This window comes from Columba livia, chromosome Z, assembly GCF_036013475.1.
Source record: "Columba livia isolate bColLiv1 breed racing homer chromosome Z, bColLiv1.pat.W.v2, whole genome shotgun sequence".
NCBI classification, from domain to species: Eukaryota; Metazoa; Chordata; class Aves; order Columbiformes; family Columbidae; genus Columba; species Columba livia.
In genome coordinates this window covers 16,141,014-16,153,520 of record NC_088642.1, presented here as the reverse complement: position 1 = coordinate 16,153,520, position 12,507 = coordinate 16,141,014, and the positions used below count along the sequence as shown (strand labels likewise).

The following is a 12,507-nucleotide window of genomic DNA, read 5'->3' as shown; positions in this document are numbered from 1 at the left end:
TTAATGCAGCTTTCCTTGCAGTGGTCTGCGTTTTCAAAGCGTGTCGTCGTACTGCCTTGGAATTACTTAGAGTACTGTTTCAGCCCCAGTATGACCTAATATAACTTTCTAAAGTCAGATTAATAAGGTCTGAATGTCTGTGGAAGTAAGGGACAGCATTTTCCCTTGTAGCTGCCAGAATGTTGTTTGCTTCCTTCTCCTCCTGATGGTTGGTTTGCATATCAAACACATAATACACCTGTGAACTTGTATCCAGGTCATATTCATTCAGGCTGTTATGCAGGCTGCTGATTTTGAGACCTGCATTTCCTGGCAGAGACAACCTGCTGAGCCAAGCCTTTGTTTGGGCTGGCCCATCTCACAGGTCTCCTCTGGGGAGGCTTGCTGAGCTCAGTAATAGGGGTCACATTTGTCCTCATCTGTGAATTAAGACACAGCTCCATGGACTTGAGCAATCTTGGCCTTCCCTATGCTGTGTATGAACGCGTCCAGTAGTGCCAGCCACACTCCCACAGTCTTTGGCTAATGACCTATAACTGGCGCATCACCAAAAGCAACATGACATCCCCCCTTGCAGCCATCTTTGCTTAGGAAATATCAGTCACTGGCAATGTCAAGAGTCGTGGCAAGTGACTTACACAGGATGGAAGGATGTGGCACAAAAAAGGTCTCTGCAGACCTTCCTGAACTGTACTCCACCAAAAAAAAAAAAAAAAGCTTCCATTAATAAATCTTTCTTATTTCTTTCTGGGGAAATTCAAACATGGATTCAAAGTTGTGTTTTTGTTTTTTTTTTCCTCAAGCATTTGATCCCTTAAATTGTTAGCTGCAGCTAAGTATAATCATGAAGGAAAACAGCCTTTGAAGTGTCAGTCAGTTATACCTCTAGGACTGAGCTGGCAGTGCTGCTCTTGCCTATGTTTGTTTCTACCAGTCACCTGACACTGAGGGGACAGAAAAGTTATTTTAGAGATCCTTGGCAGAATGAGACAACATTAAGTTGTAGTTACAAATAGAGCATTTTCTTAACAAACTTTTATTAGCATAGCACAGAGTTTATTATTAGAATGGCACAGGATTTCTACAAGCAGAATCAGTGTAGTATAATTTGTAAGTCGCATAATACTGAATTTTATAACACATTTTACGGTTTCTGAACACCTGGACCCTCTACAGACTGGGTTGGATCTTAGTAAGTGGTCTGCTGTATCAGTATAACGATCATAATCTAGACTTGAAAATCACGTAAAAGCATGCGAGTCCCTCCCTCAGTCCTCAGAGGAGGCAGACGGTGGTGGGGGCATCCCTGGCCACCCAGGGGTCCCGGCCTCACTGTCCAGCAGCCGTTCTGGTCCAAGCTCCCCTTTGGGACTTGTAACTGCGCGGTTTTAAAGACAGTGCCCTGGGGGCTGTTACCCTTCCTTGTTCTGCATCTGAGGGTGGACTCGCACTTTTTTGCGTGTGTGCTTGGGAGCTAATGGTGAAAGACACTAAGCGGCCCGAGGACGCCGCAGCCCTGCCTAGGCCGCTCCGCGCGCGGCCCGGACCTCACTGGTCGCTATGGTGACGACATCATTTCCCCCATCCCCGCCTCGCTGCCCGGACGCCCCCACTGTTCCGGGATGGGGGGAGCGCGGGGCCATTCCCCCGCTCCCGGTGGTGTCTCCCAGGCTGGCGGTTCGGCGCATGCGCGGGGCTGGGGTGCGCAGTCACGGCGCTGGGCCGTTCCCTCGCAGCCTTCGCCGCTGGGCCCTGGCCCTCGCCGTTGCCCCGCCATGGCCGACCCGCGTCTGAGGCAGATCAAGATCAAGACCGGCGTCGTAAGGCGGTGAGTGCGCCCGGGGTGAGGGAGGGCGCCGCATCTGCCGTCCCGTCCCGCCATGCCGAGGTGGCGCGCGCCTTGGCCGTTGGGAGCCGTTGAGGGAACGTTGGGGAAACGTTGAGAGCTGTTTGGGGAGGCCGAGGGCGCTCCTGAGGGGGCGAGCGGAGAGCAGGCTCGGCCCTGCTGCGAGCTCCGCGGGCGGCCTCGCTGCCCTGAGCGGAGAGGGGCCCCTGCCGTGGTCCCCGGAGGCTCCGCCAGGCCGGGCGGAGGAGCTGCCGGCGGGGCTTCGTGCGTTGCGGGCCGTGCCGGCTGTGGGTCCGGGGAATTGTTGGCGGTGTTGTTGCGCTGGACGGGTGTGCCTGGGTGTGCCAGAGAGCGGCCCTGGCACGAGTTCTGCCGTTGCTGCCGCCTTCGTCCCCTCGCGCACCGCCCTCATTAGCAGGCCTGTCTCTCTCCAGACGACAATTAAGCGGGAATATGTTCTGTTTCGTTAGTGATGTTGAGAGCTCAGGGGACTCACGCTGCCCCGTCAGTGTACAGAGCAGTCCCCTTGGATAACATGCCGAGGCATGAAGTCTTACCTGTTTTACCAAAATAACTGCTGAATAGGTAATTTCTTATTTGAAAGTTTACACTGCAAAATTGATGGTGAATTCATAATCTGAGTCTCATATTTTACTAGCTTTAACACAGTCTCAATTTTTAAGAAAAGCTGCAGTTTAACTGCCTGAATCCCTCTTGTTACAACTGTAAACACATGGCTTTGACATTAAATATTTGGTCACAGAAGGGTTTATTAGGGTTACATCCTTCAAAGACTATGCTGCCTCAGGCAAAGAGAGGAATTAGTATGTGTGCCAGATGAGGATGTTAAATAGTCCAGTTTCAGACAAACAACTTTGTATTATGACTAATAATTTCAGTTAGTAAAAAAATAAACAGTAAGATGGGCACACTTTCTCATACCTGATAAGCTGTGAAAGACTGGACTTGCAGACTAGAAAAGTAAAATGGATACAGATTTATCACTTGGTTTATGCTAGATAAAGGCACTTCTGAGTTCCTAGGTTCCAAAGGTTCTTAAGGACTGCTGTAAGCAAAACACTGATTATATGATTGTAAAGTTCTGTTTCCTGTCACTACTCAGGTCGTGCAAGTCATGAACTTGTGTGTTATTATTAAGCTAGAAATCTTTGTGCAGTCTTATTGAGTGGCTTGGTGACTGCCTTTTGCTTTGGGTCCATTTCATGACATGTGTTGTGGTTACTGGCTTTCCTGGACAGGAACATTGTAAATGACCCCTGTCGGTTTTTAAGTGGATGGTGGTTTGGGTCAGTTTTTATAGACAAACTGTTCTGAAATATGGGGTAATAAGAATAATAATAGATTTACTTATCATTTTTTTCAGTCGCTGTATACTTTTTGTTAGCTAAAAGTATAACTCATTTGTCCAGAGACTTTTGAGAAAGTTATTTTATCTAATAAGACACAATTTTACTTTGCAGAATTTGTAATTTGTACAAGTTTCACTACTGGCTTGTTGCTGCTGTTTGATAGTTTTACTGAGAGAACTGTGTGGTAATACTGAGTAGCTTCTCAAGTGACCATTGCTGAATGATAACTCATCACAAAAATTACCTGAACAAGCTTTTTCCTCATGCTCATAGACTGGGAAACAGTGAGGAGAAAGTCTCTGCTAGGCATTGAACAACTGTGTGGAGACACCAGCAGAGCTAGTGCAGTGTTCACCCGCGTTCCTGTGAGTGTTTCCATGGCGAATTCTGTACCATGTGGCTATGTCCCTTTGGACCTGGAAGTGGCCTAATGCAGATAGATAACTGCACATGGATCTTGCTTGATGTCTGTATGCTGCTGTCCGTAGTGCTTTTAACACAGAGATTAGCTTGCATGTTCTTTTTCTCCATTTCTGTGCTTCTGTAGTTTGAGAGAGCTGAGAACAAGATATTAAAATGTAGTACTGTGTGTTTGTCCTGTTTAAGCAATTTCTTTACTGCTTAGTGTGGCTTTTCTGTTAGTTCACTTGATTCACGGAAATCCATGATATTTTGTTCCAAGCTTGTTGCATGCCAGTTACAAATTAGATTGCTTAAATCCACTGGATATTAATTCTGTTACAATGATGCTAACACAGTTCAAGTTATATACAGTCAAAATTAACATACACAAAGTTTCTAATGTTCCTATTTTGTTCTTAATAGTAGCCTTTCCCTGATGTTATACTCACCTTTCTGCTGGCTCTCTATGTCCTAGGGCCACTGATTCAATTCAGTAGTGGGGAGGGGACAAATTCAAGCAAAGTCATCAGCATCCTAAATCCTTTGTTGAGAGGAGTATGATGTTGATTGCTTTGTACTTCTCAGAGTTTGCATATAGAAATGCATATAAAAAAATCACATATTTTTCTTTCTTGTTTTGCACTCCACATTTTATCTGAATTGACTGCCTATGGTGTGTATTACATGTGTTGAATAATTTTTCTTTGTTATCCTTAAACTGGTTTTACCTGTCTCTCGGGGTTTCATTCCTTTGACCAATATTTGACTATTGCTGACACTGGGGCATTTCAGCATCTTCCTGTGTCTATGTTTTCAAGGGCTTTGCTATCATCCCATCCTCCTGCTCTCATAAGATTTGATCATTTAGGCTACTTTTTTACTCTAAGTCAGAGAGAACTCATTTTTGTTAGTAACAAAAATCAATACAATAGTGTTATACCACAAGATTGTACAAAGCTGAGCAAAAATAAGAAGAAAGGTAATTCTCACCTAGTCACAATAGTGTTTATAGTTGAACAAGTAAAAAAAAAATCTCTAGTCTGGCCAACATAAGTTCAGGCAAAGTCTGACTATTCCAGAGAACTATTTTATGAACCTAATACAAATTCTGTGACCTCTTAAAAACAGTGTTTAATAAGTTACAGTATGTTTCAGGGGTACTGTGTAGGTGGGGATTCCTCTGAGCTGAAACAATTGTCATTTGTGACAGGAGAAGGCATGTTGCTGGTCCATGATGGAGTAAACTAATCCAAATGTTAGGAGCTGTTACAACCTCCTCCTCTGTGCCCAGTGCAAGGACCTAGGTGGCCACACATATGTATATTTCAGGGAGCTGATACACCAAAAAATAACCATGATTGAAAAAAAACTACTATTTGAAGGATGAGGCCTGTCTGGTCTAGCTCATCACACAACTGTACATGTTTCAGGGCTAGTACAAAGAAAAGGAATAAAACATTCAGGGAAATAATACAGATACCATCAACAGGATCCAGGTTTGCTTTTGGAGGATGGCTGTGTGAACAGGCAAGTAAACTTAGGTTATGTTTGTTGTGTGGTAACAATAGGCACATCTACAGTTACTCTGCAGCAGCTGGCATACTGTAAGTGAAGGTAGCTTAAAAAAAAAAAAAAAGGCGAAAAGGAGTTATCTTACATTCCCATAGGGGAGATAAAACAGCAGCAGCTCCTACTTCTGTGATGGCAGCATGCAGATACAAGAAGAGGTGTGGCTCTTTCCCACTCCACCCGTCTTCAACTAGAAGCCTAGTTATGCTCTACCACATTGGGTATGCATGTGACTTGAGTCAGGTTAGAAGCGTTAACATTGTCCTCTTATTTTGGACTAGAAAAAGTATATTTGTATTTATTCCTAGAGTGTGAGAAGGCTCACATAGAGGCTTATTAAACATGCCATAAAGGGAATGGCTTAACACTTCAATTAATTTTCCTGAGTTTTTTCTGTATCTGCAGTTTAAAAAAGTACATTGAATTTAGCCTGTAATACTGATTTTCAGGGACATTCAATGCTCAAGCTATAAGAGTATATAAAAAAAGATAAGGGTCAAGAACCCTTAGGAGGTATTGAACTTTTTTTGACATTTTGTCTTTTTTTTTAGTCATCTGCTGTAGGACATTATTTTCTCTCATTAGTTACGTAACTCATCTCTTTTATCAAACTAAGAACAAAGCAGCTGTTCTGCTTTGAGGAGCTTTTTTTTTAATCTGTATATCATAAATTCTTTGAGTACTGCCCTCAAGAGACAATATAAATTTAGGTTGTGGGTACTTTACTTGCCTTCATTTTTCTTACATTGCTATGTGTAAGTGAAAAATTTGAACTCTGAATGGGGAGAACCTTTTGATAGCCAGACTCTTGATGACTGCATACTTTCATTTGTTTGTCATTCAGAAAAAGTAGATTTGATGAGCATGAATAGTAATGTTTGCTGCATTTGTGGCTTATGTCCTAACAAGCAATATTTCTGCTTTGATCCTTTCAAAATAGTCTTACTCTCAGTAAATCCAAACTTGGACAACCTGCTGGATAGTGAGGGAATTGATTAGAAGAAAAACAAAGCAAAACAAAATAAAACAAAAACAGAAAAACTAAAAAAAAAAAGCTTATTCTCATTTCAGATTGCCAACGATTTTTAAAACTACTACAAACAAAGTAAGCTGGGTCATGTGAAAATAGTACTGACATTTACCCATAGTTTCCATCTGATTAAGTGGAAGTGACACCAGTAGATTAGAATGAGACTAAGACAATTCACATTGCAATTGTGTTAGTTTAACTTTAACAATCTTTTAACAGTCTTGTTTAAATGTGGCTGACATACCATAATTACAAATCTACAAGCCTTGATTATAGAATTTTACATCATGAACCTATGGGGAAAGTGTATTGATTTTTGTGAAGCAGCTCTTTTTTAAAACCACCTTTCTAAAACTATGGAATCTTCCTAAGATTGTTCTTTTGCCTGTCGCACTGGTGTTGACACTTTTTTTTTCTTTGTAAAATATAATCATATTGCCAACCAATTTACGCTGGTTTGGGTTTTTGTCTTTGTTTGTTGTTGTTGTTGTTTGTTTGTTTTCCCAAGCACAGAAAGTTCTGCAGATGATGTGAAACTCTGTTTATTTTTAAATATAAATTTAAACAATTCTTTTGCATTGAATTATTTTACCAGTCCAGGATACATTTTGTGCAAGTAAAGTATGAAGTATTGCAGAGAATGCAGACATTCTTTTAGCTGTATGGTGACTCTGTCGCTAATTCAAGCACAAAACTAATTTGTTTTCTTGGTTACTCAAGAAATATGCTATGTCTGGTGGAAATCACAAATTTTCTCAGTCTTCTTTCTGTCCACTATATGAATTATGGTAGCTTTCTTGCTTTTTTCCCATTAGCCATCAGCACTAACTCTAATTCTTAGGGTCAATATATTGATAAGAAACTCATGCCTCCATTCTTTATTTGTGTTATAATTAGAAGATTGTATGCAACAACTGCCTGTTAGCTCAGTTAATGGGAAGGGCTGGCATATCTTATACAAAACAGGTATTGAGGAATGATGTGTAGAGCTGCTCAGCTATACTGACTCAGCATGATAAAGCAATTTATTGTGTTTACAGTGCATATCCAAGAGCACAGGGATTCAGGAGGGTGAATATGTTGCATGCACTCTTGGATACAAATTGACTGCATTGAAATTAAATAACCTTTCTTAACTTAACTCACTGTCCCACATAAAAAACTGCTTAATGTGAAATGGCTGAGAAAAGAATGGACCTGCATTTACATAGTGGTGTCTGAGTTAACATCTGTGACACACACAGTCATCAACCCAGATAATTATTTGCAGGATAATTGCAAGTTGACTCTAGTCTCCAGAAATGAAACTACTTGTTTGAAGGAGTTCCCATTTCCCTGTGTTTTTCAATGCATGCATTATTTTAAACTTCAGGAAAACCAAACAGTACACATATCTTGAAAAGCTGTGAGAAGAGCACAGTAGTTCCTGTAATGATTACATAGTGTGTTGGTTTGTTTTGTTTGGTTGGTTATTTATTTATATTTTTAATGGTTTTCGTTTCATTTGTTTTACCTTTTGAGCAGACCTCAACACTAGTTCCTTTTTGGAAGTGTCTCACAAATTTAAATTAGTAATGGTTAGATCTTGAAAGGATTGCTTTCTTTGCATTCCTTCCTCCATGCCATTACCTCTGCTGAAGAAAGATCAAAGCCTCTGGTGAAACTCATGATTCTGGCATCTCCTTTTTTTTGCGTCTACAATTATCTTCTGCCCCCTGAGGCAAAACTGTCTTGTGCATGTCCTACTGACAACTGTAATCTACTGATGTCGCCATTTTAATTTGCAAAACAATGTTGCACACCAGGTTTATCACCATAGGTGTCAGTAGTGATGCTACATTAAGGAAAAAAAGTTTTTTGGTTTTGTGGGGTTTGGTTTTGGGTCTGTGTGTGTATTGTTGGGTGTTTTTGTTTGTTTTTGTGGTTTTTTGGTTGTTGTTTGCTTGGTTTATTTTTTGGCAAGAACATTTGCAAAGCAATGGCTTTGCAACCTTAAATTCCTTAGGCAGTCTGTCAAAAGTTTGGAAATAAATACAGTAGTTACAGTTGCTTGGCAACCTTAGTTTGGTGCCATTATGCACACGTGTAGTACTGTTTTCTTAGTTTTGATCATATGTACTTTTTTTGTGGCATTCTTACTCATGGCATGGAGCCACATATTCACCTATGTGGATTAAGCAGTTACAAATAATCATTTTGTGCTGAATTAGAATGTGGATCTAAGGAAAAACTAAAAAATTACATTAAATTTATGGTAGTGCTTTGTATACAGAGGATGAGTTACAAGTGGACTGACAACCATAATCCATCCTGGCTTGACTTTAAGTTGGTTATCCTTAGTTGGAATGGGGGGCAGGGAAAGTAAATAGACTCTCTGCCTTTTCTCCCAAACCAGGGTCTTGACTGAAGATCATGACTCGGTTATAGAAGTTAAAATGGAGGTCTGTGGTAGCCCCAATTGTTGCCATATCAGAGGCCCCACTTCTTGTTCTTCCTTCTCTAGAAGTGTTTCTTAGCATTCACAACTTCCCATTCCATGCCATGCCCTTCTTTCTTGGAATTTTTGGCACTGCAGGGTTTCTTCAGGATGGGCTGATAAATTTTTCATTTCTCTCCAACTCTTCAGCCCATCAGAAATGCTCTTCCAGCTCTCTTGGTAGAGTAGCCCTTTTCTTCTTTGCCTTCAACCATCAAAGTTGCTTTTTGCAGTACCTCAGCAAAATCTTGATCCCCAGCCATCATGACCTTTTGCTTTTTTGAGTAGCCCATAATTTAAGAGCTTTCGTCCTGGTTGCATCTATTGGGTTCTTCCATTCCTCTTCCTGTCTCCATGCTCCCACTGGTTACTGGCATTCAGGGGAACTTCAGTTGTTGCTACGGCAAAGATTTAAAAAAATCTGCCGGAATGTATTGCAGGAGAAGGGAAATAACCGTGTTGAGAGGCAAAGACAGAATGTGAAGCCCTGGAGATTCAGAGAAATCTCTAGTAACAGAAGTGCTATAAAAATGTTAAAATAAAGTAATTTTTGACTTGGAATAATTTTCTGACTTCAAAAAAACTCTGCTACTGGTTTTCATAGTGTGCAGAATAGTAATCCATGAAAAAGCCAACCTTTCAAAGTTAACTTGAAATGTTGTAGTAACTCAGTTCTGTAAGCTGTAGATGCAGAAGAGGCTAAAAATCATGTATAGTTGTGCATGGTTATATCTTGACTGTTAAAAGAGAAATCTTATCTTTTATGATGATTTTGTCAAGAAAACAAACACAGAAACCTGAAATCCTGTTCAAATCAGAGAGCATTCACTCATGGCTAAGAAAACATGGCAGTTTGTGATAACTGTGTCAAGTATTGTATTTCTTTCCTCCTTTCATCTTCCTTCGTTGACTTTTGCTCTTAGGCCCCAGCCTGTAATGCGTGTGTGCTTATGTAGCCTTGGTGAACAAGAGTGTAAATAAGTAATTTGCAGTTTTGGACCTGATATTTAAGCTCTGCAGGCAATGACTAGCACAGTGCCAGTGTTACTGAAGTTGTTGAATTACTTGTGCTATAATGGTGCATAATGTTAATACTTACAGTTTATTATACTGTAGCAAAAAAAGCTGTACCCTGTATAGTTGCACTATTACGAATTTTTAAGTTTGAATCAAGTCAGCATAGATTTTTCATTACCTAGTCAATACATGCTGTCAGCTTTGGGTTTTCTGTGTTCTTGGGCTGAATCCATGGCACATTAGCATATATCATGGTTAACAGTAACATTAATTTTGAAGAGGTGCACGTCCTTTTAATAGTGAAGCTATTCAATAGCAAAACTGAGAAATTCCCTCTCATCTTCTTCAGACCTCCACTGGGCTTGCTCAGTCCAGCCAGGGAAGTGTTTCTTGCATTGATTTTCCTAATGCTGGAGAGCAGTCTTTATTTGGTGGCACATAGGTGTCATTCTAGCTCATGTAGAACCTGATTTGTTGGCAATTGCTGGAGGCTGAGGAAAATATATCAAGAATAGTAGTGTGTGCTTGCTCTGTCCTTGTACCATTTTACCATTTGTATTCTAGGCATCCACTAGTAGTTCCTGCCTGTGACTATGGCTTAGGAAGATAGACTTTTTGTCTGCCTAGTCCATAGCATCTTAATTTTGTTATGCATTTGGGTAACTCATGTTGTGCATGCTTTTTTTCATCTGTCAACCTTCAGATAAACCGGGTGCCCTTCCTATGATCAGAGAGGTAGATCTGCTTGCTACTGCTAATTATGCAAGTACAGGAGATGATGCTAGTGTTGATGTATAAGGATGTATAAGGTGGTGTGGTTTAACCCCAGCCAGCAAGTAGAACCATGGCAACTGTTTGGTTACCCTCCCCAAGTGGGATCAGGGAGAGAATCAAAAGGGAAGGGAGAAACATGAGAGTTGAGATAAGAACAGTTTAGGAAGACAACAACAACAATAATAATAATGAATATATATATATAAATGTACAATAAGGCAGGCACAAGGTAATTGCTTGCAAATACCGGTCCCATGCAGCTGATCACAGAAGAGCAGAGAAGAGAGTATCCTAGTCCTGAGTAGCCAATCCTGGAGAGAGCAAAAAGGCAAAAGGCCAAAAACCAAACTAACAAATAACATGGAAGTAATACAGAACTCCTGAATGGACCTAACGAACCATAAAAGCAGACTCCAGCCATATATGGAGCATGATGGTAAAATGGTAGGGAATGTTTCATTGACCAACTGGGATGCCAATCTAGGTGCTGTTTTACTATTCTCCCTCCCTGCTTCTATGAACACCTGCACCTGGAAAGTTGAAAAAGTCCTTGGTCTCCTTTGCAACAGCCAAAACTTCAATAAGTTCTTATATTCTTTTCATAACAACTCCAAAACACAGTCCAGCTACTGGAAAGAGAATATTAACTGTATCCCATGGAAAAGTTGTGTTATTGCTTTCTTCTCACACTAAATCCAAGACAAAATACCATGCTGGCTTCTAAAAATAAAATATTCTAACTGCTATGAAGAAAATTAACTTGATTCCAGCTAAACCAGCATACCAGGGTAGGAACATATGTACCCTTTGTGGACTGAGAAAGGAGGAGGATTTGGTGCTCTTTCGGCAGCAGCCAGAAGTTAAAATAGTCTAAACCATTTCCAGTGTTGCACCCTAAACAAGCTAGGAGTGAAGTCCCTTGAGAAATCAATGTAGTGCTAAATTTGGAGGTCTCATTTCCCTCTTCCCTTCTCCAATTCTCTGGTCTCTGATGCTAGTCAAACATTTTGCTGAGCTTGCACAATTTAATTAACCCAGGAGAAAAACTGTCAGCTTTTTTTTCTTACTGTGTTGATTTCCTGCTGTTTTGAATTGGCTTATGGAGAGATCATGTAAGCATTAGTGCTGGCAAAGATGTATGCTGGGTCGAGGGGGAAGAAAACCTCTGTTCAGCAGTGGTCAGCTTTTTGACTACTTGAACCATCTTGTGTTACTTTGCCCTTCAGCTTGGGGAGCTGAAGTGGGGGAGAGGAAGTGAGCAGAAAAAGTTAGATATGGAAATATTAATAAATATAATGGTATGGAAAAGGTACTTAAGTATCTACTCTTTTTTAAAAATTTATTCTACCTTAAGATTCTCTCAAGCCGTTTGAGCTCATTTGGTTTAGCCTGCAGCTTTTAAGTAATAAAACTGTGGTTTTTACACAGAACATGCAAGTTGTGAAATTGATTGTTAAGTGATGTGACAGTCAAATGTGTAAAAGATTTTAAAAGGGCAGCAGCCATAGCCAGCACCTGACCTATTGTTTGTTAAACATTGATGGTTTAGTTTTGTTTTTAAGTCCTTAACTTGATTTCTAAAGGCACATATAGCACAGGAAATGCTTTAGGGTTGATTTATTTCTTTATACTCTTTCCCTAGTAGTTAACTACTGGCTGGCACTGGGGACAAGGTCTAGAATAATTTAATCTTATGTTTCTACTTTTTTATTTTGAAAGATTGGGAGAAGCTAGTAAAATACTATCATTTTGTTTGGGTTACTTTTTCACCTGTTTCTAGAGGTGCAGACTTCTGCTTTAGTGTCCATGAAAAATAACTAAGGAAACCAAGTTTGTTGTCAGTAGGTTTAAGCCAGGCATGTGGGAGTCTTCACTTCCATTGAACATTTATGTGAAGTTCTGAAGGCTGAAAAGAGCTACTATAAATGGAGACTTGAAGTATGAGAATAAGCTAATATTAGATGTATGCAGTTGTTTGTCAGTTTTTACTTATTTGACTTTAGATGTCCAAGGAGAGGAAAGA

At 40.4% G+C, this 12,507-nt stretch overlaps 1 protein-coding gene across 2 annotated transcripts in view; it reads left to right on the top strand.

Annotated features, from left to right (window-relative positions):
* Positions 1-1,581: 1,581 nt before the first annotated feature.
* TBCA (tubulin folding cofactor A) overlaps positions 1,582-12,507 on the top strand; it is a 33,047-nt gene continuing 22,121 nt past the window's right edge. For both annotated transcript variants that reach the window (XM_065047387.1, XM_005505941.3), the window contains exon 1: positions 1,582-1,828. In XM_065047387.1, the coding sequence (XP_064903459.1) occupies positions 1,623-1,828 (206 nt within the window). In that variant the 5' untranslated portion in view covers positions 1,582-1,622. The remainder of the gene's footprint in view (positions 1,829-12,507) is intronic.